Source organism: Hirsutella rhossiliensis (genome assembly GCF_020360975.1).
Source record: "Hirsutella rhossiliensis strain HR02 chromosome Unknown scaffold00005, whole genome shotgun sequence".
Classification (NCBI taxonomy): domain Eukaryota; kingdom Fungi; phylum Ascomycota; class Sordariomycetes; order Hypocreales; family Ophiocordycipitaceae; genus Hirsutella; species Hirsutella rhossiliensis.
This window is the reverse complement of record NW_025408671.1, coordinates 4533739-4556841: the sequence shown is the minus strand read 5'-3', so window position 1 is coordinate 4556841 and position 23103 is coordinate 4533739. Positions and strand designations below refer to the sequence as shown.

At 60.1% G+C, this 23103-nt stretch overlaps 7 protein-coding genes across 7 annotated transcripts; 4 read left to right on the top strand and 3 right to left on the bottom strand.

The window, feature by feature from the left end:
- Positions 1-626: 626 nt before the first annotated feature.
- HRG_05995 (prolyl oligopeptidase family domain-containing protein) lies at positions 627-3504 on the bottom strand (the record flags this gene model as incomplete). The annotated part of the gene is made up of 2 exons (XM_044864466.1): positions 627-754; positions 852-3504. The coding sequence occupies 2 exons, from the start codon at positions 3502-3504 to the stop codon at positions 627-629; spliced, it is 2781 nt and encodes a 926-aa protein (XP_044720998.1).
- A 1152-nt stretch (positions 3505-4656) lies between these two features.
- HRG_05994 (iron-sulfur cluster assembly protein 1) lies at positions 4657-5404 on the top strand (the record flags this gene model as incomplete). Its single annotated transcript, XM_044864465.1, has 4 exons — positions 4657-4811; positions 4859-5070; positions 5147-5212; positions 5274-5404. The coding sequence occupies 4 exons, from the start codon at positions 4657-4659 to the stop codon at positions 5402-5404; spliced, it is 564 nt and encodes a 187-aa protein (XP_044720997.1).
- Positions 5405-6142: 738 nt separating this feature from the next.
- HRG_05993 (uncharacterized protein) lies at positions 6143-6922 on the bottom strand (the record flags this gene model as incomplete). Its single annotated transcript, XM_044864464.1, has 1 exon — positions 6143-6922. The coding sequence occupies one exon, from the start codon at positions 6920-6922 to the stop codon at positions 6143-6145; it is 780 nt and encodes a 259-aa protein (XP_044720996.1).
- Positions 6923-10066: 3144 nt separating this feature from the next.
- Positions 10067-10580, top strand: HRG_05992 (putative heavy-metal-binding domain-containing protein; the record flags this gene model as incomplete). Its single annotated transcript, XM_044864463.1, has 2 exons — positions 10067-10172; positions 10237-10580. 2 exons carry the CDS (start codon positions 10067-10069, stop codon positions 10578-10580), a joined length of 450 nt encoding a protein of 149 aa, XP_044720995.1.
- Positions 10581-12187: 1607 nt separating this feature from the next.
- On the top strand, positions 12188-14364 carry HRG_05991 (trehalase domain-containing protein; the record flags this gene model as incomplete). The annotated part of the gene is made up of 2 exons (XM_044864462.1): positions 12188-12372; positions 12453-14364. The coding sequence occupies 2 exons, from the start codon at positions 12188-12190 to the stop codon at positions 14362-14364; spliced, it is 2097 nt and encodes a 698-aa protein (XP_044720994.1).
- Positions 14365-14888: 524 nt separating this feature from the next.
- Positions 14889-18643, bottom strand: HRG_05990 (RNA polymerase rpb2; the record flags this gene model as incomplete). Its single annotated transcript, XM_044864461.1, has 5 exons — positions 14889-15365; positions 15414-16931; positions 17028-18113; positions 18173-18292; positions 18344-18643. 5 exons carry the CDS (start codon positions 18641-18643, stop codon positions 14889-14891), a joined length of 3501 nt encoding a protein of 1166 aa, XP_044720993.1.
- Positions 18644-21987: 3344 nt separating this feature from the next.
- Positions 21988-22851, top strand: HRG_05989 (ADP-ribosylation factor family domain-containing protein; the record flags this gene model as incomplete). Its single annotated transcript, XM_044864460.1, has 4 exons — positions 21988-22037; positions 22180-22252; positions 22314-22333; positions 22443-22851. The coding sequence occupies 4 exons, from the start codon at positions 21988-21990 to the stop codon at positions 22849-22851; spliced, it is 552 nt and encodes a 183-aa protein (XP_044720992.1).
- Positions 22852-23103: the final 252 nt, after the last annotated feature.

Here is a 23103-nt window from a genome sequence, read left to right as displayed (position 1 = left end):
CCTGTTTCTGGCACCCTGGCCCGAGTTCCTGACGACGGTTCACGATATGAAGTGGGAAAGTCGGCACGGAGGACCCCCACCTCGTCTTCATGGACGGACGATTCGGCAATCTCGTTTTAGCTCATGACTCTATGCACTTGAATTCTTCTCTTGCGATGATGTAAATTAAGAAAGGAAAATGTGCTGGAGCGGTTCTCAAGGTGGACTTGCTGAGTTGGCGATTTGCTCTTGATGGCAACGGCACGGCCTGCGGTGAGGCATCTCGCGGTCTGGGCGCGGCGGCCGGTTGCGCGATTTCGGGGGTGGAGGCATTGCGGGTTAGACGGGAAGGCGGCTATTGCTACTTTTGTCGAGGCCGCGAGGTGTGGAGAGGCGCCGCTTTGCTGTACGCTGTACGATGGTGACTGCGCTTGCTGGTTTCATAGTTATAAAAGGTGTCACTTGATGCTCCCGACTCTGCTATCGTGAACTTTCGCCCAAGCTGTACGTAGACTACTTGTTCATTACACACACAAAAGAGGTATGCTACGTGCTACCACGAGAACCGCTTAGATGTTGTATCCAGGAAGAAAAGACGCCAAAAACGCCGTCGGAGCCTCCAAACCCACGCTACAGCCTGCGCCAAATCATATCCTGCGGACCGTCGCCGGAGCCAGGGCCGCGAGCCACCTGCGCAGACGGCTGGTGTGTGGCTTAGGGTCCTTGATCTTGAGCCACTCGCCGTTGAAGGCGTTGATGAGCCAGTTGTTGAGTTCTGGGGGCGCACGTGTCAGCAATCGGCTGCATGCGCTCTCGTCCTTGGGAGGGGCAAGACAGGGGAGGGAACAAGAGGCGGGCGAGGAAAGACTCACTGTCGTAGACGATGCGGTTCGCGCTGTGAAACATGATGCTGTGGTCGCTGTCGGGAAACACGTGGACGTCGTAGTTTTCGACGCCGGCGACGTCGAGAGCGTCGAGCAGGTGCAGCGAGTTCTGGAAGTGCACGTTGTCGTCGGCGGTGCCGTGCATGAGCAGGAAGCGCGTGTTCTGACCGAGGGCCGACGCGTTGGCCACCGTCGACGCGTCGTAGCCGGCGGCGTTGTCGGCCGGGAGGCGCATGTAGCGCTCCGTGTAGATGCTGTCGTAGAAGCGCCAGTCGGTGACGGGCGCGACGGCCATGCCGTATGAAAAGGTACGCCCGGCGTCCTGCTCGAGCGTCTTGAGCGTGGCGAAGCCGCCGTAGGACCAGCCCCAGATGGCGAGGCGGGCAGCATCGACGTAGTCGAGCGAGGCAAAGTGGCGCGCGGCGGCAATGTGGTCCTGCGCCTCGAGGAAGCCGAGCTGCGACCGAACGGCGACGCGGTGCTTGCGGCCGAGAAAGCCGGTGCCGCGGGGGTCGACGGTGACGACGACGTAGCCGAGGGCGCCGGCGACATACGACTGGAAGTCGACGCCGAAGCGCTTGGTGACCGACTGCGAGTTGGGGCCCGAGTACTGCTGGAAGAGCACGGGGTGCTTCTTGCTGGGGTTGAAGTGCGGGGGCCGGCGCTCCTTGTAGTTGACGCTGACGCCGCCGCCGAGGTCGAGGGTGCCGTACTTGACGACGGGCAGTTCGTGCTTCCTGGCGTGCTCCGCCAGCTCGGCATTGTCCTCGACGGTGCGGTCGTAGTGGGCGGGCGTCGAGGGCGTCGAGATGACCTTTTGGTACGGGATTCCAGGTCCCCGGTACGAGAGCAGGGCGAAGCCAGCGCCCTCGGAAAAGGAGGCGGCGTAGTAGCCCTCGGACGAGGTGTCGGTCAGGGGTTTGAGGTCGGAGCCGTCGAGCTTGACCGAGTAGACGTGACGCTGGATCGACGACTCACGCGTGGCGACAAAGTAGACGAGGTTATTGTCGAGGTCGACGGCCGACGGCGCATCCTCGACCTCCCAACTGCCGGACGTGAGCATGAGCGGCTTGGAGCTGTTGAGAGGGGTGAAGTAGGCCAAGTGCTCAAAGTCGTCGTGGATGACGGTGTCGACGTATCCGTCGTGCTGTCGGCCCTTGGCCGGGTCGGCGGGGATGTAGGTCATCTTGTGGGAGATCTCATGCCAGCCGCCGTCAATCTCGGCCACGTTGACGTCGTTGACAGTCTTTGCCGAACGATCAGCCACGTCGACCAGGACGACCTTGAGATGATCGCCGACGCGGTTCGTCTGCTTGACTAGAAGCTGGTTGCCGGCCCAGAGGACGTTGTTGATGATGCGGTTGTCGTCAGCAAAGTCGTCGGCGATGTCGACAGAGAAGACGTCCTGGTGGACGACGTCGAATAACTGGAGGTCGACGACGGGGTTGGGGGAGCCGGGCTTGGGATACTTGATCTGGCGGACCTCGGGATAGGCTTCTTCGCCCTCGGGCGGCTCAGTGTCGCTGGGGCGCGAGAGGTGGTACTCGACGGGGAATTCCTTTACGCGAGTCTCGTTTGTGCGCAAAAAGGCAATGTACTTGCTGTTTTCAGACCACCAGGTGGCGGTGCGGCCGCCGAAGATCTCCTCTTCGTAGACCCAGTCAGGGACACCGTAGAAACAGTCAGGGCCGCCGTCGGTGGTGATTTGGAATGCTTTGCCATCGCCGGCGAGGATCCTGAGGTACAGATTGTTGTCCATGGTGAAGGAGATGGCGTCGCTTGTGGGGTTCCAGGTGGCGAGCTGTACCCTGGCCTTGTCGTTGGCTGGGAAGAGCGGCTCGACGCTCCCGGAGGCGACGTCGAGAATGAAGTAGATGGCCGTGAAGGAGTGGCGCCAGTTCTTTTCGCGGTCGACGGCGAGGAGGACCCTTTTCAAGTCGGGACTTGGCTTGAGCCAGTCGGGCAGGTGCGGCTTGCCCTTGTACTCAAAATATGCACTCTTCATGAGCGTGCGAGACCCTGCGAGGGTGTCTGCGTGGGCATCGCGGACGGCCGAAGAGTTGTCGCCTTGGTTGGACCGAACGTCCTCGACGACGAGGTAGTCCTTGCCGGTGGCGCCCTGCTCGAGAAGGAGGCCGTCCTGGCCGCCGGGGTCGGCAATCCAGCTGATTGTTTGCGACTTGGGGACCCAGAAGCCGCTGTGGATCTGGTCCATGGTGATTGTCTTGCCAGAGCCGCGGGTGTCGGCGTCGGGGTTGTGGTCGGCATCGCTGGTGTGTTTGTAGGAGCCGGAGGCGAGGAAGAGGACGAGGGCGACGAGCCAGGCACCAGCAACGATGCCGCCGGCAATAATGAGGACGCGACGTAGGCCGCGATCCATGGGTTTCCGCTCGGGGGGTCCGCCAGACTGTCCCAGAAAGGGGCCCGTTTCGTCAAAGGAGTCATCGTCGGCGCCGCCTTCTTCCAGCTTGTGCGGGTGGCCGAGGCGAGGGGCCCTGCCGCCGTTGCCCGTCTTTCTCATGGCGGGGGCCTTTTCCGTCTCTTCGTGCAGCCGGTCGAAGACGAGGCTCGTCGTCGAGACAGAGGAGAGGGAATCGTGGGACGGGCGCCGGGCGTCGGCGGACGATGATGACGGCTCCATGGTGGCGGGAAGCAAGGTGAAGCGGAGACGGGGGTCAGAGCAGGCTATCAGGAGGCGTGCATGCTGCCGATTTGGTGCTCCTTGTCGTGGGGAGTAAAGACTGTGTGGCTCAAGTTGGCGATGCTGGTGGACGAGGCGAGAGGGAAGAGGGAGGTCACGACTCAATCAGGGTCCGAGCTGATAGGGGAAGGTAGGTCCGGGCGTTGCAGGGCGTCGTGCAGTACCGCACGGCTAAGGACAGGTATCGAGTACCTCTGACCAGCAAAGGATTTCCAAGGTACCAATTAGGACGGCTGCGGTAAGCCGGTGCCTCTTTTTATTCGTAGTGTCCTAGGAGATGGATACTCTGAGTGTACCTAGCTTGACGATACCTTGATTGACCACAGGGCCGCTGTGACATTCATTGGTTTGCTGAAGACGGGCAAGAAATTCGTCTGTGCAAAGTACTTTGTACATACTGTCGGTGCTTGCTTCATCAGGCACCTCGTTTCACGTACGTGTACAAAACTCCGCCCCCTCTCGACTGCGACGCTCTAGTTAGCTAAGTACCGAGTACCTACCCTTGCTGACAGTGGGAAAAAGGGTGCATCGTTCGGCTGACGGGTCGTAAGTACGAGGCCAAGCCACCATGCCGCAGCGGATTAGGGAGTAGATAGGTCGGTACCTGTTGCATGACTAAGCTACCAGTAAGGCAAGCAGCAGCAAATCGATGATGCTGCATATTGATGCCAGAGATTAGATAAACTCCGTGTCCGTGACTCGCCACCGTCAACACACTGTATTCCCGCACCAAGCGAAGTGCGCTAGTACAGTGTCAGTCACACGATATGACGCGCTTCGTGCAGTGGGGTCGAGACAGGCCTGCCACTTTCTGCATCACGTGAGCGTGCCGTTTTGCCATCATTTCTTTATCAATCTCCCGCCAGCCGGAATCCCGTTGGTTTGTCCGAGTCACCATCATCAACCGTCTTTCCTACACTTCCATCTCATCCCCTCCCTTTTTCCCAACCCAACGTCTTTGCGCATCCCGCCGCCCATCCATTCCCAACACCTGCCCGCGCCATCCGCCACCAACCATCGAACCGGCCCCCGTGCCATCTGTTACCCGACGACACATCAATCACCATCACCACCATCACAGCCGCTTCCACCATGCTCCCGTTGCGAGCGCCCTTCCGCTCCATCCGCGCCATGCCGTCGCCCATGGTGGCGGCTATGGCGTCGCGCGTGCCCGCCCGGCGCTTCTACCACGACAAAGATATGCCTTCCCTGCTTCCATTCCCTTTCGACCTCGCACGGCAGTCCATGTAATCCGGCCAAAGCTAACATCCCCGGCACTCATCGACCATTACAGCCGCCCGCGGAATCCTGGCTCCATGGACAAGTCGGACCCCTCGGTCGGCACTGGGCTCGTCGGCGCCCCCGCCTGCGGCGACGTCATGAAGCTGCAGATCAAGGTGGACGAGAAGACGGGCACCATCACCGACGCAAAGTTCAAGACGTTTGGCTGCGGCTCGGCTATTGCTAGCTCCAGCTATCTGACGACGCTGGTAAAGGGCATGCGACGTGAGCCTGACTTCTTTCCTCACCACATGCGTACGGCTTTTATATCCTTATGCTAAATCTCTCTTCCTCTTCACAGTCGAGGACGCCTCCAAGATCCGCAACGTCGACATTTCAAAGGAACTCTGCCTGCCTCCAGTCAAACGTACGTGGTCCCTGGCTTTGTTATGCATCCGCTTCCAAGGCTAATGAAATGCGCCACACAGTACACTGCTCCATGCTCGCCGAAGACGCCATCAAGGCCGCCATCGCTGACTATCAGGGCAAGAACCCCCAGGCCTCCATCTCTGACCTCGCTGGCACAGTCAGGACACTGGAGAAGGAGGCGGCAGCTTGATTCGAGGCAGACCCTGGATGGCCGCATGACACGATATGGCGGGTAGCTTGAAGGAAAGGGGGGGGGGACAGGAACAAAAGTCCCGGCAAGGGACCAAGGCAAAAGTGTCTTGTTTGCGGATGGGAAGCGGCGCAGTCGCCGCACAGGGCTGGGACTCGTGGATCCTGGTGCGCCTCTGTTTGTGTGTTTTGGCTCAGTCCTCCTCTCCCCCCTTTTCTTGGTGTACTTTTCTTGGTGCTGCGTCGCGATGACCAAAGGTTGTGGAGAAGAGACAAGGCTGCAAGATTATCAGTTGCGATAACGGTCGTTGGGATGGTTGGCGAAATGCTCTTTCTTTTTTGCTGCTTTTCTCTTAACGCAGGGTTAACTTTTTGGCACATTCCAAAGCGCACGGCTTCAGGAACAAAAAAGTGAAATATCAGAGACGCTTGTTCCCGTCCAATGCTTGTTTCGCGGCGCCTATTGCGACGCTTTGCCTCATTTACGGCGGTGGACCTTAATCTCTTCTCAATATAAGGAATCGATCATGACATCGTGATCCGTGATTTCCACCGTGATTGCCACACGCAAATCCAGCACAATCTAATCAAAGTACAATACGAATGGAATAAACGTGTCAGACTTCGCCATGTAGGAGGTCGTCAGCGCCACACCACCACATCATCATCGTAACGTGTCTTCCCAAAGACGTCCAAAAACCTTCCCTGACGACGCCATGCCATGAGTAATTGTCCCCAACTAAGAACTATTCCGCTCCTGCGGTCCCGCCTCCTCAATCAACGCCTCTCCCTGGCGCATCCAATCATCAAAAGCCTCGGGGCTGTCTTCTCGAGGGAGCGTGTTGGTGACGCCGCGGTATTGCCTGTCGCTGAACGACGGGTCGTCGACACCGGAATGCTTCCTGCCGAGCCTCTGGCGTATGTGGCAGAGGGAAAAGTAGAGTTTCTTGCAAAGGCTGGTGTCCCTTTCGATGCGGGACGAAAGCTCTACGACCTCTGCCTGAGGCTCGTGGACGTGCAAGCCGGTGTGGCGGCGGCGATCAAGGCCCACGCGCCAGCGTAGCGCCAAGAGCTGCTCTATAAAGTGCTCCATGGTCTGGGGCTCGATGCCCTGGGGCTTGGACAGATGCTTGTGGAGGCAGGCAAAGGCGGCGTGCTCGATTTGCCGGCCGAATATTAGTGACAAGAAATGCGCCAACAACAGACTGTTCTCGTCTAGACAGCATTCACTGTCGCTGTTGACAAGCTTGTACGTGACCGGAGCAGGCTTGTCGTCGAAATTGGCCAGAAAGCCGAGTGCGTCGTCCAGATCGTGAACTCTGGGCCACATACAATCCTTGTAGTCGCTTCTTTCCATCTGTTCATGGACGAAGCGCTCGAGTGAGTAAGGCGAAGATAGGTCTTCGCTAACCTCGGAGAAGAACCTGCGACACGAGGCAAGGTCCAGATCATACAAGGGCTGCTCATCCCGAATCGCCAGGATAGAGCAAGACAGGCCGAGCCCGTCGAGACACCCCATTATCTGTTCAAATGTGATGGCTTGCCAAGCTTGGTTGTTTAGTAGAGGGCGGCTGATACTATGGTTTTCTGGAGGGTACCGAATCAGTTCACAGCGCCCCAGGGTGAGAGCGAGGGGAGTTAACCAGCAGCTGAGAAGTGAAAAGGGTACAAGAGAAGAGAGAGAGACACGCAACGGTTGCCATACCTGTAAACCGGGTGCTGCCAGCTTTCACCAGGCCCATGAAGGAGAAGACGATGCAGGACGATGCCTTGCCACGGTCCTTGCACTTTTGACACCACTCGGCTCCAGCCGCTGGCTCACACTGCTAACAGTTCAGTCATGCGTAACAGCCAAGAGAGGGACCTGTCCCGCTTGACGCACTAGGCGACAGTGAGCAGACGAGAGGACAAACCGTACAGAAACACCTTGCAACTTGCACCTGATACACACGCTCTTCTCAGCTCTCCTATTCTTGGCGTTCCACTTAGTCGCGGGATGCAGTGACCCTTTCCGCTTGCCTTTTTGACTATAAACGGGCGAGGTAGGATGCGGCTGGCCGGGCAAATCCTCACCGGGGGCCGACACACGATGGTTCTGAAAGCTGCTGTGTCCATTCATCATCTCAGATGTCGGCCAGGCCGACCCATCCGTGCAAAAGGACGACTCAGAGGCGTGCAAGGGGTGAGTCGACACGTACGAGGAGCTGGTCTCTGATGAATCGTAAGGGGTCGTCGATGGCCCTCGATTCAAACATTGCCGGACCAGGTCCGGGATGTGCAAGTCACTGCCGAGCAGAGAGACCTCTTGGCTGATAGTATCGGTGAGACGGCGCGGCATTGTAAAGTCGGCCAAATCACCATCATCAACTGGGAGCCGCTGATTGGAGTAGTTGAAGGCTGCGGCCCTCAACACCGGTAGGCGGCCGACGCTCGACCTATTCGCATAATGTGCCTGTTCGGCCGCCGCAATCGAGGCGGCAAGGGGGCCTGTGTACTGCGCGACGGGAAGATTCGAAAGCCCAGGCCGATGAACCGGCATTGATCCGTTCAATAAAAACGCCGGGGTATAAGGCGCCGGCATGGGTGCGGCATACATGGCTTGGCATGGCTGTTGTAGATGCCCGTGTAGATGTTGGTCTCCCCTTAGATCTGCGGCCTGACTTACCGAGGCGCCGAAAACTGATTGGAGACGGAAAGGGCCATAATCGTTGGCGTCGAGTAGATATTCCGTGATGCGGCTGCCGGTGTATTGGTCGCCCAAATTGTAGGCGTGATGGGCCGAGGGTGAGCCGAGCACAGCTGCCGCCGGCTGCTGCTGCCAGGGGATGTGAAGCTCCAGGCTGGAGAAGTTGGAGTGGTTCGAGAGCGGATTAGACCGTGAGCTGGTCATGTAGGATTGGACGGTCATATGCCCTGAGCATCCGCAGGGACACGGTTCGGCCGGGCCGTTGTACAAGTGCGGATCTGTGGAAGCCAGTGGCGGCGACATGGACAATCCCCCATGGTGGGCGCTACCGGAGGTGTCAGGAAAGAAGACGCTAAGAGAATCGACGATTTCCTGGGCTCTGGCCGTTGACGGATGTGTGGGCGAGGTCTCGAGAGGAGCGAGGGCGGCGGCGTCGAAGATATCGTCGTCCACGGGCCTGGTAAGGACGGGGAAGTCAGCATGGTTTGAAGGGGTAACGCAACAAACGAGACACAGACAGGTCTTGACTCTGGGACGGGCCCTGGCCCGGTGCCGTGGATGCCTCATGGCCCATGAAGCCCCCCACGGAAGAATTGAACTGGGCCCCCGTATTTGCGGCGTCTTGCATGTCGGGAAAGATGAAGGATGAGCAGGAAGGAAGGCTAGATAAACGTGGACGAGCAAAGGTGCGTGTACGTAGGTCGTGCGCGTCACGGTCTTGTTCCCTGGATGGATTCATGGACAGAGGGCGAGATGGATGTCCAAGAGAGAGACGGCAGTAATGGGTCGACCTAGGCGTGAACAGGACAGAGGATGTGTTTTGAGTTCAGGAGCTTGTCTGGACGGCGGAACAAGGACGGCTCGCCGTCGAGGTAAAACGTTGGCAGGAGAGAGAGAGAGTGAGGACTGTGGCGGCAAAGAGGGCCGGTTATAAATGCGCTGATGGGACATGCTTGAACGAACAGGACGAGCAGCCGAGTATGGCTTTGCCATGGACAACGCATCCGCCCTCGAATGTCGCATATCGTGGCCGACGCGGGCACACGGTCTTGGGGCTGAGTGTCTGCTTTTTTTGCTTTTTTTTTGCTTTCTTATCCATGCGGTGGAGGTGCAGGGGAGGCCTGATGGGAAACCCTTCCTTTTGTGAATTGCGCGTTTTTTCTACCCCATGCATATTTCTTCTAATATCCGGCCGGTTCCTTCCATCCATATCCGTACCTGGATTGGTCCTCTGGCCAGGGTGCCGGGAGGCGGTTCCTCGATGATGACAGCTCCTGGTTGGCAAATCTCCATCCATATCTGGATTGGTCCTCGGCGGCCAGGGTGCATGGCTGGCTTCCTGGGGGGCAAAGCAGAGGCGAATCAGCGGCATTCGCCTCGCTTTGTACGCATACCGAAGAGCATACCGAAGCAAGAAGAGGAGAAATGGAGTCGGAGAGGGACGGACGTGGCAGCGGCGTGACGTCGAGCGGAAGAAATCTCTGTCGTCGGTTTGTACAGTAGGTAGTGGGAATAAGGAGAGAGAAAGGCGTGCAGTTTGTGAGGATCCCCCTGCTTACCTACTTACTACCTAACTTCGCAGGAGTGTGTTTGCACCTGCCTTTTCCGATGACCGCCTCAGTTGCCGATGACGCACACACACGAACCTCACCTTTGACAGCGTCTGTCGAGTCCACGTCCCAAAAGCACGTCCCGTTCAGGGCCACATGCGTTCGGGGATCAAATGCGGCAATACGACGAATACGCGGCGCCCTCTGATCGGCACACGACCGCCGTTGATTGGCGAGGCCGGGCCACCACTTCAGCCCTGAGCCCGAGATTGATGGACAAGGACCAGTCGTTGGGGCCAGCCGAGGCCGAAATCCCAAAGTATAAAAGGCCGTTTGTTGCACCCTTTGGTTTGGAGCGAGCATTCGTTGCATCACGCAGCCAAGGCACGCAATCGCTTCCTCGACGTCGACGTCCCATCTGCTCACCATGCCGTTTGGATCCAAAGCCAAGGAGCCGGAAGACGTGGCCTACGTGCCGCCTCAAATCTCAGACCTGCACTGCTTCTCCGAGACCGAGGGCGTCGTGACGACGAGTACGTCTTGCCAGCCCTGGTCCCAGACCCGTCGTTTTTCCACTGCTAAGACAGCCGGACGCAGCCATGATGGACCTGCCCGGATACCGCATCGTGCGCGTGCTCGGGGCCGTGTACGGCATCAGCGTGCGCTCGCGCAACATTGCCGCCAGCCTGGGCATGGTCATCAAGAGCTTTGCCGGCGGCGAGCTGCGCTGGTTCACGTCGATGCTGTACTCGTGCCGCAACGACTCCATCAGCCGCGTCGTCGACGAGTGCAAGCGCCGCGGCGGCAACGCCATCATCTGCCTCCGCTTCGACGCCGGCGACATGGGCGGCTTCGCGCAGACGGCGGCCTACGGCACGGCGTGCATTGTGGAGAAGCTGGACCCGGCCGTCAGGCCGCCTCCGCAGCTGGAGAGTGCTTGAGAGGGGTGGTGTCATGTGCATACCCCGGGGGGGAGGTGGGCCTGCTTTCGATTGCGGGGAGAAACATTCATGCTGTTCGGGCCTTTTGGAGCCCCGCAGCATGACGGCGGTTTTGCCGAGTGGGAGCTGCCGAGAGTCCTTTGATGCACAGGTGCGCGTGACCTGCAGACATTACATGTACTGTACAGGATAGAGCAATTGACCATGATGACGAGTCGCCTCGGCGCAGCCCACGGTGTCTATGCGAAGTCTATGCGAAGCTGCGGGAAGCTGCAGGCACGGCCACCATGAACAGGTGTGTGGCGCACGACCATCACTTGTCTTGCAAGGCTATGTTACTGGGCTGTCCGGATGCGTCGTTGCTTGCAAGTTGCACACATTCCATGCTGAGCAGCACCATGCATGTACAGAGTTGCGCAAGGGGCTCGGACGCCAAGCTACATACTGTACATATTGCAGACTCCAGGAGCCAAGGAGTTGAGAGAGGCTTCTTTCAGGCAATACAGGGGAGGAAGATCGGATGACGAGGGGGGAATCAAGGCCTGGTTGGTGGTTCCCCAGACCCGGCGGGGCCGCGACGTTTTGGCGGGGTAGAAACAGCGTCATAGCGGCCTGCTTCGGTGGGCTGGCGGGGTCCAGCAGGCGTTGAGGTACCGAGTACTCGGGCCAAGGTATAACTCTATCGAATAAGCTTGACTTTCCTCCGGGCGGAGCCTCAAGGTGAGACGGGCGAGGACGGTTGCAAGGAAAAGTAGCAGCAGGAAAATGCAAAGAGTCGAGGGAATGTAAAACAGTGAGCTGCAATGGCCTCAATGGAAGCGAGGAAGAGCGGGAGACGAGTGCAGGAAGACGCCCAGCTGCTAGATAGACTTATGGGGTACTTGCATTCCGGGGTACCTGGACTTGGCGGCCCCCGGTCTCGGCCCCAACGGCGAGTCAGAGCCGGAACCGTCGATGCAAGCCACGTCTTCGAGGTGAATTCTTGAGACAGCTGTGCTGCAGACCGAGTACGTGACACTAGGTGACTGAGAATGAAAACAAAGGAAATACTCGTCGTGGATGGAAACATTTGTCTCCTGGACGGGTCCGTCAGCCTCGTCCGTCAGCTCCGGCGTGGCGGACCCGTGCAACCAACTCTTTCTTCTCCCCTGCCCCCAGGAGCCTTGGCCATATGGGACGAGGTGGTGGGCAGTGTGGGTAATGGTAATAATAATACGAATAAACTATAGAATGGGTACTAATTAGGTAGCGCACCGCGTTCGTTTGGCCCCAATGCTGTTCCGGTCGGTAGCCTGCCTCACTTTTACTTCCTCCTCTCTACCTGATGAACCCGGCCTGTCCGTCCGCTCTTAAGAGCCCAGCTATTTCACCTCTCTCTTCGCCCCTTCCTTCTCTTGTTCTTCACGCCTGTCTCCTCCTTCCTCTCAAGCTGGTCATCGTCCTTGCCGCGTCAAGCTATCCCTCCCTCCCCTGTCCCTCCTCTTCTCCCGGGAACACGACTCATACACACAAACACGCCTTACTTGCTATTTTCAAAAGCCACGCGGGGCGCCGGAGAGCTGACGAGACGGAAAAACGCATCCCCCCCCCCCTCCCCCCGGCCGACCATGGCGTCCCTGAGACATGTCGTCGTCGCCGCCGTCACGGCCTTGGGCCCGGCGGGCGTCTCGGCCCTCTTCACAAACGGCTCCGTCGTCGCCCCGTGCGACTCGCCCATCTACTGCCACGGCGACATCCTCCAGGAGATTGAGCTGGCCCAGCCGTTTGCAGACTCCAAGACCTTTGTCGACATGTAAGCTTACACACCCACCTCGCGAGGAAGCGAAGGGCCGTGTAACAACAACAGCAACAAGACTGACATATCTCTGCCAGGCCCGCCACAAAGTCGCTCCAGGAGATCCAAGACGCCTTTGCCAAGCTTGCCAAGCCCGTGAAAAACGACTCGGCCCTGCACGACTTCCTCAACCAGCACTTTGGCCAGGCCGGCGGCGAGCTGTCCCCCGTGCCGCGCGACCAGCTCAAGACGGATCCCCTCTTCCTCAACAACCTCTCGGACACCGTCATCCGCGAGTTCGTCGGCAAGGTCATTGACATCTGGCCCGACCTGACGCGCTCTTACTCGCCCTCGACGGGCAACTGCTCCGCCGCAGACGGGGGCCAGTGCCCGAGCAGCTTCATCCCCATCAACCACACCTTTGTCGTGGCCGGCGGCCGCTTCCGCGAGCCCTACTACTGGGATTCGTACTGGATTCTCGAGGGCCTGCTGCGCACGCGCGGGGCCTTCACCGAGATTGCGCGCAACACGATTGATAACTTCCTCGACTTGGTGGAGCGCTTCGGCCTGATCCCTAACGGCGCCCGTGTCTACTACCTCAACCGCTCGCAGCCGCCCATGCTGACGCAGATGGTGCGCATCTACATGGAACACACGGGCGACGCCGCCATCCTCGACCGCGCCCTGCCGCTGCTCGTGCGCGAGCACGACTTCTGGGCCCGGAACCGCTCCGTCGACATCGCCGGCCCCTGCGGCAAGAACTACACCCTCTCGCGCTACGCCGTCGAGAACACGCAGCCGCGGCCGGAGTCGTTCCGCGAGGACTACCAGATGGCGAACAACGCGTCGTACTTCTCCGCCACCTCGGGCAGCGTCTTCAACGAGACGGCGCCCCTCGACGACGCCCAGCGCGCCGAGCTCTACGCCAACCTGGCCACGGCCGCCGAGTCGGGCTGGGACTTCTCGTCGCGCTGGCTGTCGCGCCCGCAGGACTCGGCGCGCGACGACTACTTCCCGCTGCGCTCGCTCAACGGCCGCAACGTGGTGCCCGTGTGCCTCAACTCGATTCTCTACGCAAACGAGCGCGCCATTGCCGGCTTCTTCCGCCAGAGGGGCAACGGCTCGGCCGCCGGCGACTGGGACGGCCGAGCCGCGCGCCGCAGCGAGGCCATGCACGCGCTGCTGTGGAACGAGACGCTCTTCACCTACTTCGACTACAACCTGACGTCGCGCGCCCACGACGTCTACGTGCCCGTCGACGACGACGCCGCCGCCGAGGACAAGACGGGCGCGCCCGAGGGCTACCAGGTGCTCTTCCACGCCGCGCAGCTGTTCCCCTTCTGGCTCGGCGCCGCGCGCGAGGACCTCAAGAAGCCGTCGGCCGTCAAGAGGGCCTACGCCCGCGTCGCGCGCTACCTCGACGCGCGCGCCGGCGGCATCCCGGCCACAAACTACCAGACGGCCCAGCAGTGGGACCAGCCCAACGTGTGGCCGCCCCTCATGCACCCGCTCATGCAGGGGCTGCTCAACACGGCCCCGGGGCCGGAGCCCTCGGGCCCCGCTCCGGCCGGCGGCGCCGACGAGCAGCAGGCCCACCGCGACGTGCACGCCCTGGCCGTCAAGCTGGCCCAGCGCTACCTCGACTCGACCTTTTGCACCTGGTACGCCACGGGCGGCTTCACCTCGGAGACGCCCAAGCTGCCGGGGCTGACCGACGCCGACACGGGCATCATGTTTGAAAAGTACGCCGACAACTCGACCAACGTGGCCGGCGGCGGCGGCGAGTACGAGGTCGTCGAGGGCTTCGGCTGGACCAACGGCGTCCTCATCTGGGCTGCCGACACCTTCTCCGCCGAGCTGAAGCGCCCGGACTGCGGAGACATCAAGGCTGCCAAGAGCGGCGCTGACGGAGGCGGTGGCAATGCGCGGCGCAGCAGCAGCGCCGTCCATCTCGATGCCCGGGATGCGCGGAGGATAAAGATGTTTGGTAGCCGGCCTAATAAGAGGTAATTCCCCGGTCTGGGGGGGGGCTGGGCTCCGAGGAGAGAAGACGATGTGGCTGTGCTGCGCTGGACAGCCGCCCTCCCTGAGCTTGGTCCAGGGAGCTGCGAAAACTGTATATAACCCAGCATTTTTATAATCGCCCCTTTTAGTTCTGTACATCAAAGGGGTTTCCTACGTGGTGGCTCGTGGCATAAGCCCCCCAGCGATGACGTGCAGGATGGTCGTATAATGAGTCCCTGAAGCAAGGCCATCCACAGACAATAAAGGCACCCAGATTCCATGAAAAGTAAATCATTAACCAGAGCCCTGTCCGTTCATCAGGGCGTGATGCGCCCCACGATGCAAGATACAGCGCAACCCAACACCCCTGGACCCTCGGTCGAGCCACGACTCCACAGCTTCCCCATGCCTCGTCCTTTGCCGACGCCTATGCCCGTGTGTATGTGTCCAATGATGTGTGAGCATATACATACGCCCCCCCCCCTCCCCAGCCATCCTCTCCTCTTCTCCTCTCCACCTCGTCCGCACGCTCACGCCTGGATGGCACTCGGCCGCGCCATCGGCCGCAGCGGCCCCTTGCGAGGCTCGTCCCCCCTGCTCACCCGGTACTTGAGCTTGACCCCCATGGCCGCCAGCTCGACGTCGAGGAACTTGAGCGCCCCGGGAATCACCACCTGCGTCGTCTCGTCGCCCCCGACCCAGCAGACGCCCTGCCCGTCCTCCCAGATCTCGCCCTGCACCTCCGTCAGGTCCACGCCCTCGCGCTCGTCCAGCCGGACGGCGCAGCCGCGGCACCGCACCATGCTCGGCGCCTTTTTCTTGCTCGGCGCAAACTGCGACACCGTCGGCTGCACCGACAAAAACGACCCGCACCGCCGGCAGATCCACGACCGCGTGTAGTCGGAGCAGTTGAGCAGCCGGTCCTGCAGCAGAAACGCGGTCCCGTGCGCGAGCAGCGCGTCCCGCTCCATCTCGCCCACGCGGATGCCGCCGCCCCTCTTCCTGCCCTTGATCGGCTGGCCCGTCGTCGGCACCACCGGGCCCGTCGTCCGCACCTGGTACTTGTCGTTGACCATGTGCCTGAGTCGCTGGTAGTACACGACGCCGATGTAGATGTCGGCCCCCAGCTCCTCTCCCGTGATGCCCGAGTACATGGGCTCGTTGCCGTGGTAGCTGTAGCCGGCCTTCATCAGCTGGTGCCCAAAGTAGTCTGCCGCCGTGTTCTGCTCGTCAAACTTGAACGGCGTCGAGTCTTGGGCCAGCCCGTGCAGCGCGCCGGCCTTGCCCGCCAGCGACTCAACAAACATGCCAATCGTCATTCGCGACGGAAAGGCGTGCGGGTTGATGATGACGTCGGGCTGGATGCCCGACTCGGAAAAGGGCATGTCCACGGCAGGCCACTTTTGCGAGCAAACACCCTTTTGCCCGTGGCGCGACGAAAACTTGTCGCCGATGACGGGCGAACGGGGGACGCGAAACTTGACCGAGATGGTCTGCAGGGGCTCGGATCCCGTCTCGGCCCCAATCAGCCGAACCTCTTCGACGAAGCCCGTCTCCTGGTCCTTGTACTTTTCGTAGTGGGTGACGCCGTCGAGGTTGACCAGGTTCCCGTTGTAGTCGGTCGTGACCGTGTGCCACGCGCAGATGACATCGCCGTCCTGCATTAGCCGGCCGACGTGTGGCAGGCCGTCGTCGTCCAGCATTCCTTGGTAGGACGCGCTGACATAGCTGTGCGGCGCGAAGCCAAAGGCCTTGGTCACGCTCTTGGTCACCTTGATCCTCGAGTCGTCCTTGAGGCTGATCTTCTTGGTCTTGTAGATGGTGCCGTGCCCGAAGCCCCTCTCGTGCGCCGACTTGTTGATGATCATGGCGTCGTCCATGTCGTACCCGGTGTACGAGATGACGGCCACGACGGCATTCATGCCGTTGGGGAAGTTGTCGAAGCCGTACGCGTTGTGCAGGGGAGCCCGCACAATCGGCGTCTGTCCCGTCTGCAGCCTGTACGACTTGTTGTCGGTCCGGTACCGCATGGCCGCGCCCGGCGTCCCCATCGACTGCTTGCCCATCTGGCATTGGTACATGTTTCGCGGGGATTGGTTGAAGTCGGAAAAAGGGGTCATGTTGGCGAGGATGGACAGTATGTTGGTCGGGGAGACCTCGACGTGCGTCGACTGGCCCGACTCAATCTCCTGCGGCACAACCGCTATCGACATGTAGGGCTGCTCGAAGGAGCCGACGTAGTCTTCCTTTTGCAGGGGCAGATAAGTCGTCGGCCGCACCATTCTCGACGGGCCCGACGCCATGTACAGGCCGGGGTACGATCCGCCATTGGAGGGCGGCACATATCCAATCTCCAGGTGCAGCGGCACGCCGTGCGTCCCCTCGACCTTCCAGTGGCGGAAGCAGTCGGCGATGCGTCGAGTCTCTTTGGGGCTGCAGTAGCCGAGGATCTTGCCGTCCAGCATGACGACGACGCTTTCGTCGGTCGAAGCAGACGACGTGGGCACAATGCCCAGTTCCGTGGCCAGGGCCGGCAGCCGAGAGACGTCGATCGAATCCGTCATGATCTTGCACTTGTGTGCCAGATGATTCAGCAGCCCGCAGGGCGAACCGTCGGGCGTGTGGACGGGGCACAGGAAGCCCCACGACTCTGGCAGCAGCTTTCGCACCGCCGTCGTCTTGAGCTGGGCGAAAAAGGCGCCGCGATGAACCATGCGGAAGTGGCTGATGAAGCGCAAGAAGTTGAGCTTCTCGGCGACAACAGTGAAGCCGGCCGTCTGCTGCAGGTCCAGCCCCGAGGGGCTTTGCATGTTGCCGGTGGAGAGGAAGTACTCGAGAGCGTTTCCAATGTTCTCGTTGGCCTTTCTGAAAATCCCAGAGGGAAACTCTCGGCGAAAGTCCTCGGACGTGAAACGTACCGTCGGGTTCCTGCGGAAGTAGTCTCGCAGAGACGCGCGGACATTGACGCCGAGGAACTCGTCCAGCCTCTCCTTGAGGATTTGGCTGTACAAAAACCCGCCCAGCAGGATTTCCTGGTTCTGCACGGCATCCGGGTTGTCGACGGCGCATTCGCCATCAGCCAGCGCGTACAGCTTTCGAATCATGAAGAGCAGCATGCGGAACTTGTCATTGTCCTGCTCCGCCGTCACGTTGATGTTGCCAAGGTGAACCAGGGCAATCTTCCGCAGAAACTCGGTGCCCACGTCGTAATCCGACAAGGTTTCCGGCACGCCCAGGACGATTCGGAACTTTGATCCCAAGAAAGCGCGCGTCTCCGCCTTGCCGTACAGGCGATAGCTCTTGTATGTTCTCAGCAGCAGCTCGACTCGGTCCGTCAGGAACGTATTGCCCGTCGACTTGCAGCCCATGGGGCCAATGACTCCCTCAAAGATCTCACGATCATTCGTCTCCACCAGGGCCCTGAGGATCATCAGGACGGGCACGAGGTATTCGTTTTTCCGCCAGGAGAAGCGGAACGTGATGTTCCCGTCGTGAAGGTAGTGCAGCACGTTGGTCTGCGACGTTTCATCCGGCCGGACAGAGCGAACGATTATACCGTAGGGCGTGTATCCGGGGCCACGGTTCACAAAGCTCGGCCGAGTGATCGCCATGGGGAAGTTTCTCTTGTTCATCTGCAGCAGGCGGGTGATTTTCTCAATGCCGTTGACGATGAAGTAGCCGCCCAGCTCCTCGGACTCTTCCTTGCGCTGGACGAGCAGTTCGGGGGAGTTGTTTTCCAGGTGGCAGCGATTAGACTGTCGTGGACGGTTAGCAATATGTGACGTGGTCCAAGAGTCGCAACCATATTCTGTACTTTTACCATGACGGGCACCTGCCCCAAGTCTCGCGTAAACTCCATCGGGTCGCCGCCGTTGATGGTGTACTCAAACGTTGCCGACAACTTTCCTCTGTATGTGACATGGCGTTCTCTGCACTCGGCGGGCAGTATGTCTCTGTTGCGAGCCAGCTTGTTGGAGGGCGGGACCTGCGGCTTTTGCAAGGTCACATCCTTGACCCGTATGCTCAGCCGATTCCGTCCGTCGGGCCCGGTGCTGTCGTCGCCGTCTAGGAAGATCTTGGAGCCAATGTCCACGAGGCCATGCGCAAGCAAGCCGGGCTTGCCATCGTCGCGAAAGATGCCGTTGAAAGACTCGATGTGCGGGTCGACGGCTAGTTGAAGGGCGGGATAGGCGGTGTGGTCGGCCGGAGGATTCTGGAACAAGCTTTGGCGACGAAGCGTGTCGTATTCATGGCTCCATTGCGTCTCCGTTGCGGAAGGCGTCATGATGCGGCCAAACGGCTGGCTACAGCGGGGGGTGCCTCCGCTGTTGGCCTGTGGATGACGAGCGAGGGATCACAATGATTCGAGTTACGGGCTCGGCAGCCGAGACTCGATTACGGGACCGTGAGGAGTGCGCGCCACCCAAAAGCTTCTTGATAGCGAGTACAAAAATTGAGGCTATCCGGAAATGCCAAAGGCTCATCGTTATCGCCATGAAAAAAAAAGTTGCCGATAAAGGTGTCACATGACTTTGCTCTGTTATCGATAAGCCGTGTTAGCTTGGCGGATGGCGGATGGCGGGGTTCGCAGATGCCGCGCTCTTTGTACAACTCCGAACTCCTCCTTGTCGGTTCTTCCGGCGACAGAGAGGGAGAAAAGCAAAGGGCCAATGGGCTCGCCGACGACGAACCCCATGCCATGTCTCAGTCCGGTGTCCCAGTGCCGCGATGCCCTGGAGAGCATTGCCGTCGGGGCGCGTTACATCAGCGCTATCGCCGTGGGACGCACAGCATCGAGCGTGCAGCAGCATGGGCTGGGCGCAAAGTCTGGAGGCATTCAACGGCCTCGCCAGTCCGGTCCATGGAGGGCTGCGTAAGCGACTTGCTGCCTTCCGGCTTGCATAAGGCCTGTTTCGACGCCGTTGGGGTCGAGGCATCCTAACGACTGTCACCGCCGCCCGTTCGGGACGACTTCTGCAGCAGCCAGAGACGTCTCATGCATGGATGCGCGCCTGTGCATACATATATACACATGGACGGGGAGGGCATGTGTGCACGCACGACTTGAGAGTTCTCGTCGCGGCCTCGATGGCCGAGCGCAGCTTCGAGGGCTCGAGGAAGGATGAAGGTCGCCTTGGCTGGCGGCCGCCTGGACGCCATGGGCGCCCAACGAAGCCCGACGACGCTACCCGCATGCACGCTTCTCCCAGGTCGTCAGGTCAGATCAGTTAGCAGGCAGCCGGCGTTCCTTTTCAACGTCGCGGCATTGGCAGACGTTTGTTCGTGGGGGTCGCTGTCTTGGGTGTTGGCTCGACTGGCACCCCCAACATGGCATATCATGGATTCGCGCATCCCCCGCCTCTGGCACACCAACATGTGCTGCATCTAGCCCTCCCCCGTGACGGCGGCTCATCCGGTTCCCCAGGTAGACTCTGGCCAACCGCAGATGCTGGTTCGCACGAGGCACGTCGTGCGTCTGTCCAGCCAACCCGCAGCGCCTTCCGCATGCCAAGCATTCTCGACCATGTCTCTTGTTGTCTATCTGTCCGTCTTCCGGTTCCTCGTCGCTGCCTGTCTGTCTGTTGAAGGCTCGCCTGGCCGTGCAGGTCTATGACATGCTCTGCTGCCACGCAGAGCGAGAGAGCCTCTTATCGACGGGTGAAATCCGAAGACACGTCGGGTAAATGATGTGAGCTAGCAAGCTGGCTTTGACAGCGTCTGTCCAGGCGGAAAGGCGCCATGCTTTGAGGAACTAGCCATGCACCCAGACGTATGTACATCCGTGAAGACTGTAGGTGCAAAGCATGGCTAGTCACCCCCCCAGAGGCCTGGCTGAGATTCGAGCCTGACCAAGCCCAATCATCGATCCCCTGGGTTACGTCAAGGCTCGCCGGGCTGACTGGAGAGGTTGTCCACTCGGGCATGTCGTCGACGAAGCAAAGACACTCCGTCCTGTTGTTGCGTCTGCAGAAGCTGTTTCATGCCATCCAGCGTCGATCAATGGCAGCTCCCACCATCGGTTCCCACGCCCGTTGGCTGCCCAAGAGCAGGCAAGCAAGGAATCGACCGACGTAAGCCCTGGTAGGGAATAAGAGGTGGGAAGACGGCTTTGGACTCTGACACAGGTCGGGATGGAGAGAGGCTTGACGTCGTTGCTGCCCGTCTCGGCCACACCAAGTAGAGGCAGCTGTGGTCGTTTGTGCCTTGAGTACTCGGTAGGGACCAACAAGTAGAGAGGGGGGAGGGCGGGGGGGTGTAGGGTGAGGAGGTGCGGCAACCTGCGAGGGCAAAGGCACCCAACTGACTCTTTACCTCCAGGCACAGGCAGCCCTGACGAGGCACAAGGTACATATTGTTTAGGGCACGGCGGTATACGTCCATGGTAGGTCACCTTCCAGCTCTTTTCTTCCATCGCCCGCCTCTCTCTTCCGGCTGCTCCCGGCAGAACTACTCCAGCATCCATCATCCAAGACAGCGTCTCCCGTGGCCCGGTCTGCTCCTCTCGGTCGTCCGCCAGCTGCTGCTAGGCACTGCATCATTCATCATTCCCGAACCGCCATCACCACCTCCTCCACCGCCACCATCACCTGCTGCATTTACGCCCAGACCCGGTCAAGCTGCCTGCTCACACGTACATCGGTACGGTACATGCAGCGCTGCAACTCGCCCAAACGCACGCTGCACTCCCTGTACAGTTCCTAGCCGCGACATCGACCGTCTTCGTCGCCAAAGGGTAAAAACGACCAGCCCCCCGGCCGCTGCCTGTTGATCACCACCCTTGTTCGGCAAACGGATGAGACGCTACATCTGGGCGCAGCGGTTGACCTTCACTGGGTGGTAGGGTCTGGTGACTCGAAAAAAAAAAGGTCGCTCGGCCTCTCTCTCGCCCTCTGAACTCCATCTGGGCCGGTGACAGAGGCCCTGTCGGGCACGCTACCTTGCTTGCCCACCTTGCACCACAAAGTTCGCCTACCTGCCGAGTCGAGGCTGCACGCGCCATCGACGTTGGCGACGCTACGCTCCTCTTCGAGGCACGGGTCGTCTCCGTCCCCGCCCCAAGCTTGCCTGCTTGCTTGGCCCTGGTCCCCGCCATCCCGTCTTCGGGTGGGGTCTTGTCCACCCCCAAGCCAGCGTCGCCTCTTCCCGCCCTACCACCTTTTGCTCCGTCCGTTGCCGCACTGCTCCGGTGGCCCTCCCCGCGACGACAGCTTCTCCTCTCTCCTCTCTCCTCCTCCTCCTCCGCCGCCGCCGCCTCCTCCTCTCTACTCAACGCCGCGCAGCAGCACCTCGACGCCCCAGACGATCCGTGTTCCAACTGCGCTCCCCGAGTGGCCGACGGGCTCACTTCTCGCGCGCGCTGTGGTGCCCCGCTGTCGCCAGCAGCTTCCGAAACAGCAACTTGTTTGCCCTTTGCTTGGACCCAGCACGCACTCGCCAGTATTTCAATGCCTGTTTTTGATCAATGAATGCATCGCGCAAACACGCATCCCGTTTTCGTCTTTAAAATCCAGCGTCGCCGTTTCCTTATCGACAGAGCTCGTTTCGCCGCTTCTGCTCTCGCCGTCTTCCAGTGCCCCGCCTCGCGCAACACTCGTCCTGTTCGGACCATAGCTACCCTTCGATCGCAACATGGCTGGACTTTTCCGAAGGGTATATGATTGGTTATTGCGGGTTTTTTGGTGAGTCGGCAGCCGAAGCCGCAATTCGTCGCGGCCCGGATCCCTCGGCCTCTTCTCCCACCGCCCTCGTGCTCCCCACGACCTCGTCTTAGTCCGCCGTGCGAGACGTGTCCGCGGCATATGCTGACGTGCCAACCACCAGGGCGATGGAGATGGAAGTCACATTGGTCGGGCTGCAAAATGCCGGAAAGACTTCGCTGCTGCGCGTGTTGGCGGTAGGTTCAGCTCTTCCGGCCTTTTGCTCAGCTCTCGGCTAACGCCCGTCTGCCTCTCTAGGGCGGCGAATTTACCCTCGAGTGAGCATGCCCCCCGGGCGATCGCGCTTGTCAACCCCGAAACGTCCATCGTGCGGACACTCCCGGTTGAGGGACCAAGACGTCGAGCTGACTGCCACGATGCTTGTAGCTCCATTCCCACTGTCGGATTCAACATGAAGCGTGTCCAACGGGGCCACGTTTCGCTAAAGTGCTGGGACATCGGTGGTCAGCCGCGGTTTCGATCGATGTGGGAGAGGTATTGTCGGGGCGTCAACGCCATTGTCTTTATCGTAGACATTGCCGACGTAGCGCTGATCCCACAAGCCAAAGATGAACTCCACTCGCTCATGGGCTATCCGTCGCTAGGCGGGATCCCGCTCCTTGTCCTGGGCAACAAGTCTGACCTGCCGCAGAAGCTGTCTGTGGACGAGCTGATTGACGAGCTGGACCTGAAGAGCATCCAGGGGCGCGAGGTGTGCTGCTACGGCATCAGCGCCAAGGAGGAGACGAACCTGGATGCCGTGGTGCAGTTTCTGGTGAAGTGGGCCGGGCGTTGAGGCATCCCTCTGGCAAGGACAGGGCTCGACGTTTGTCCCTCCTGATGACGATGACGACGACGACGAAGACGACGCGGCCATGAGCTCACGACGACGACGAGACGACGAGGAAAGGATCGGCCGCGAGTAGGCCTTTTGCTGCATGGATACACCAGCAGAGTCTCCCTAGTCGCAGCCCCGTCGGACGCCTGCGGGACTGGTGTGCCGGAGATGCTTTTGACGACGGTGAATATAAATAACTTGTTCTCACGA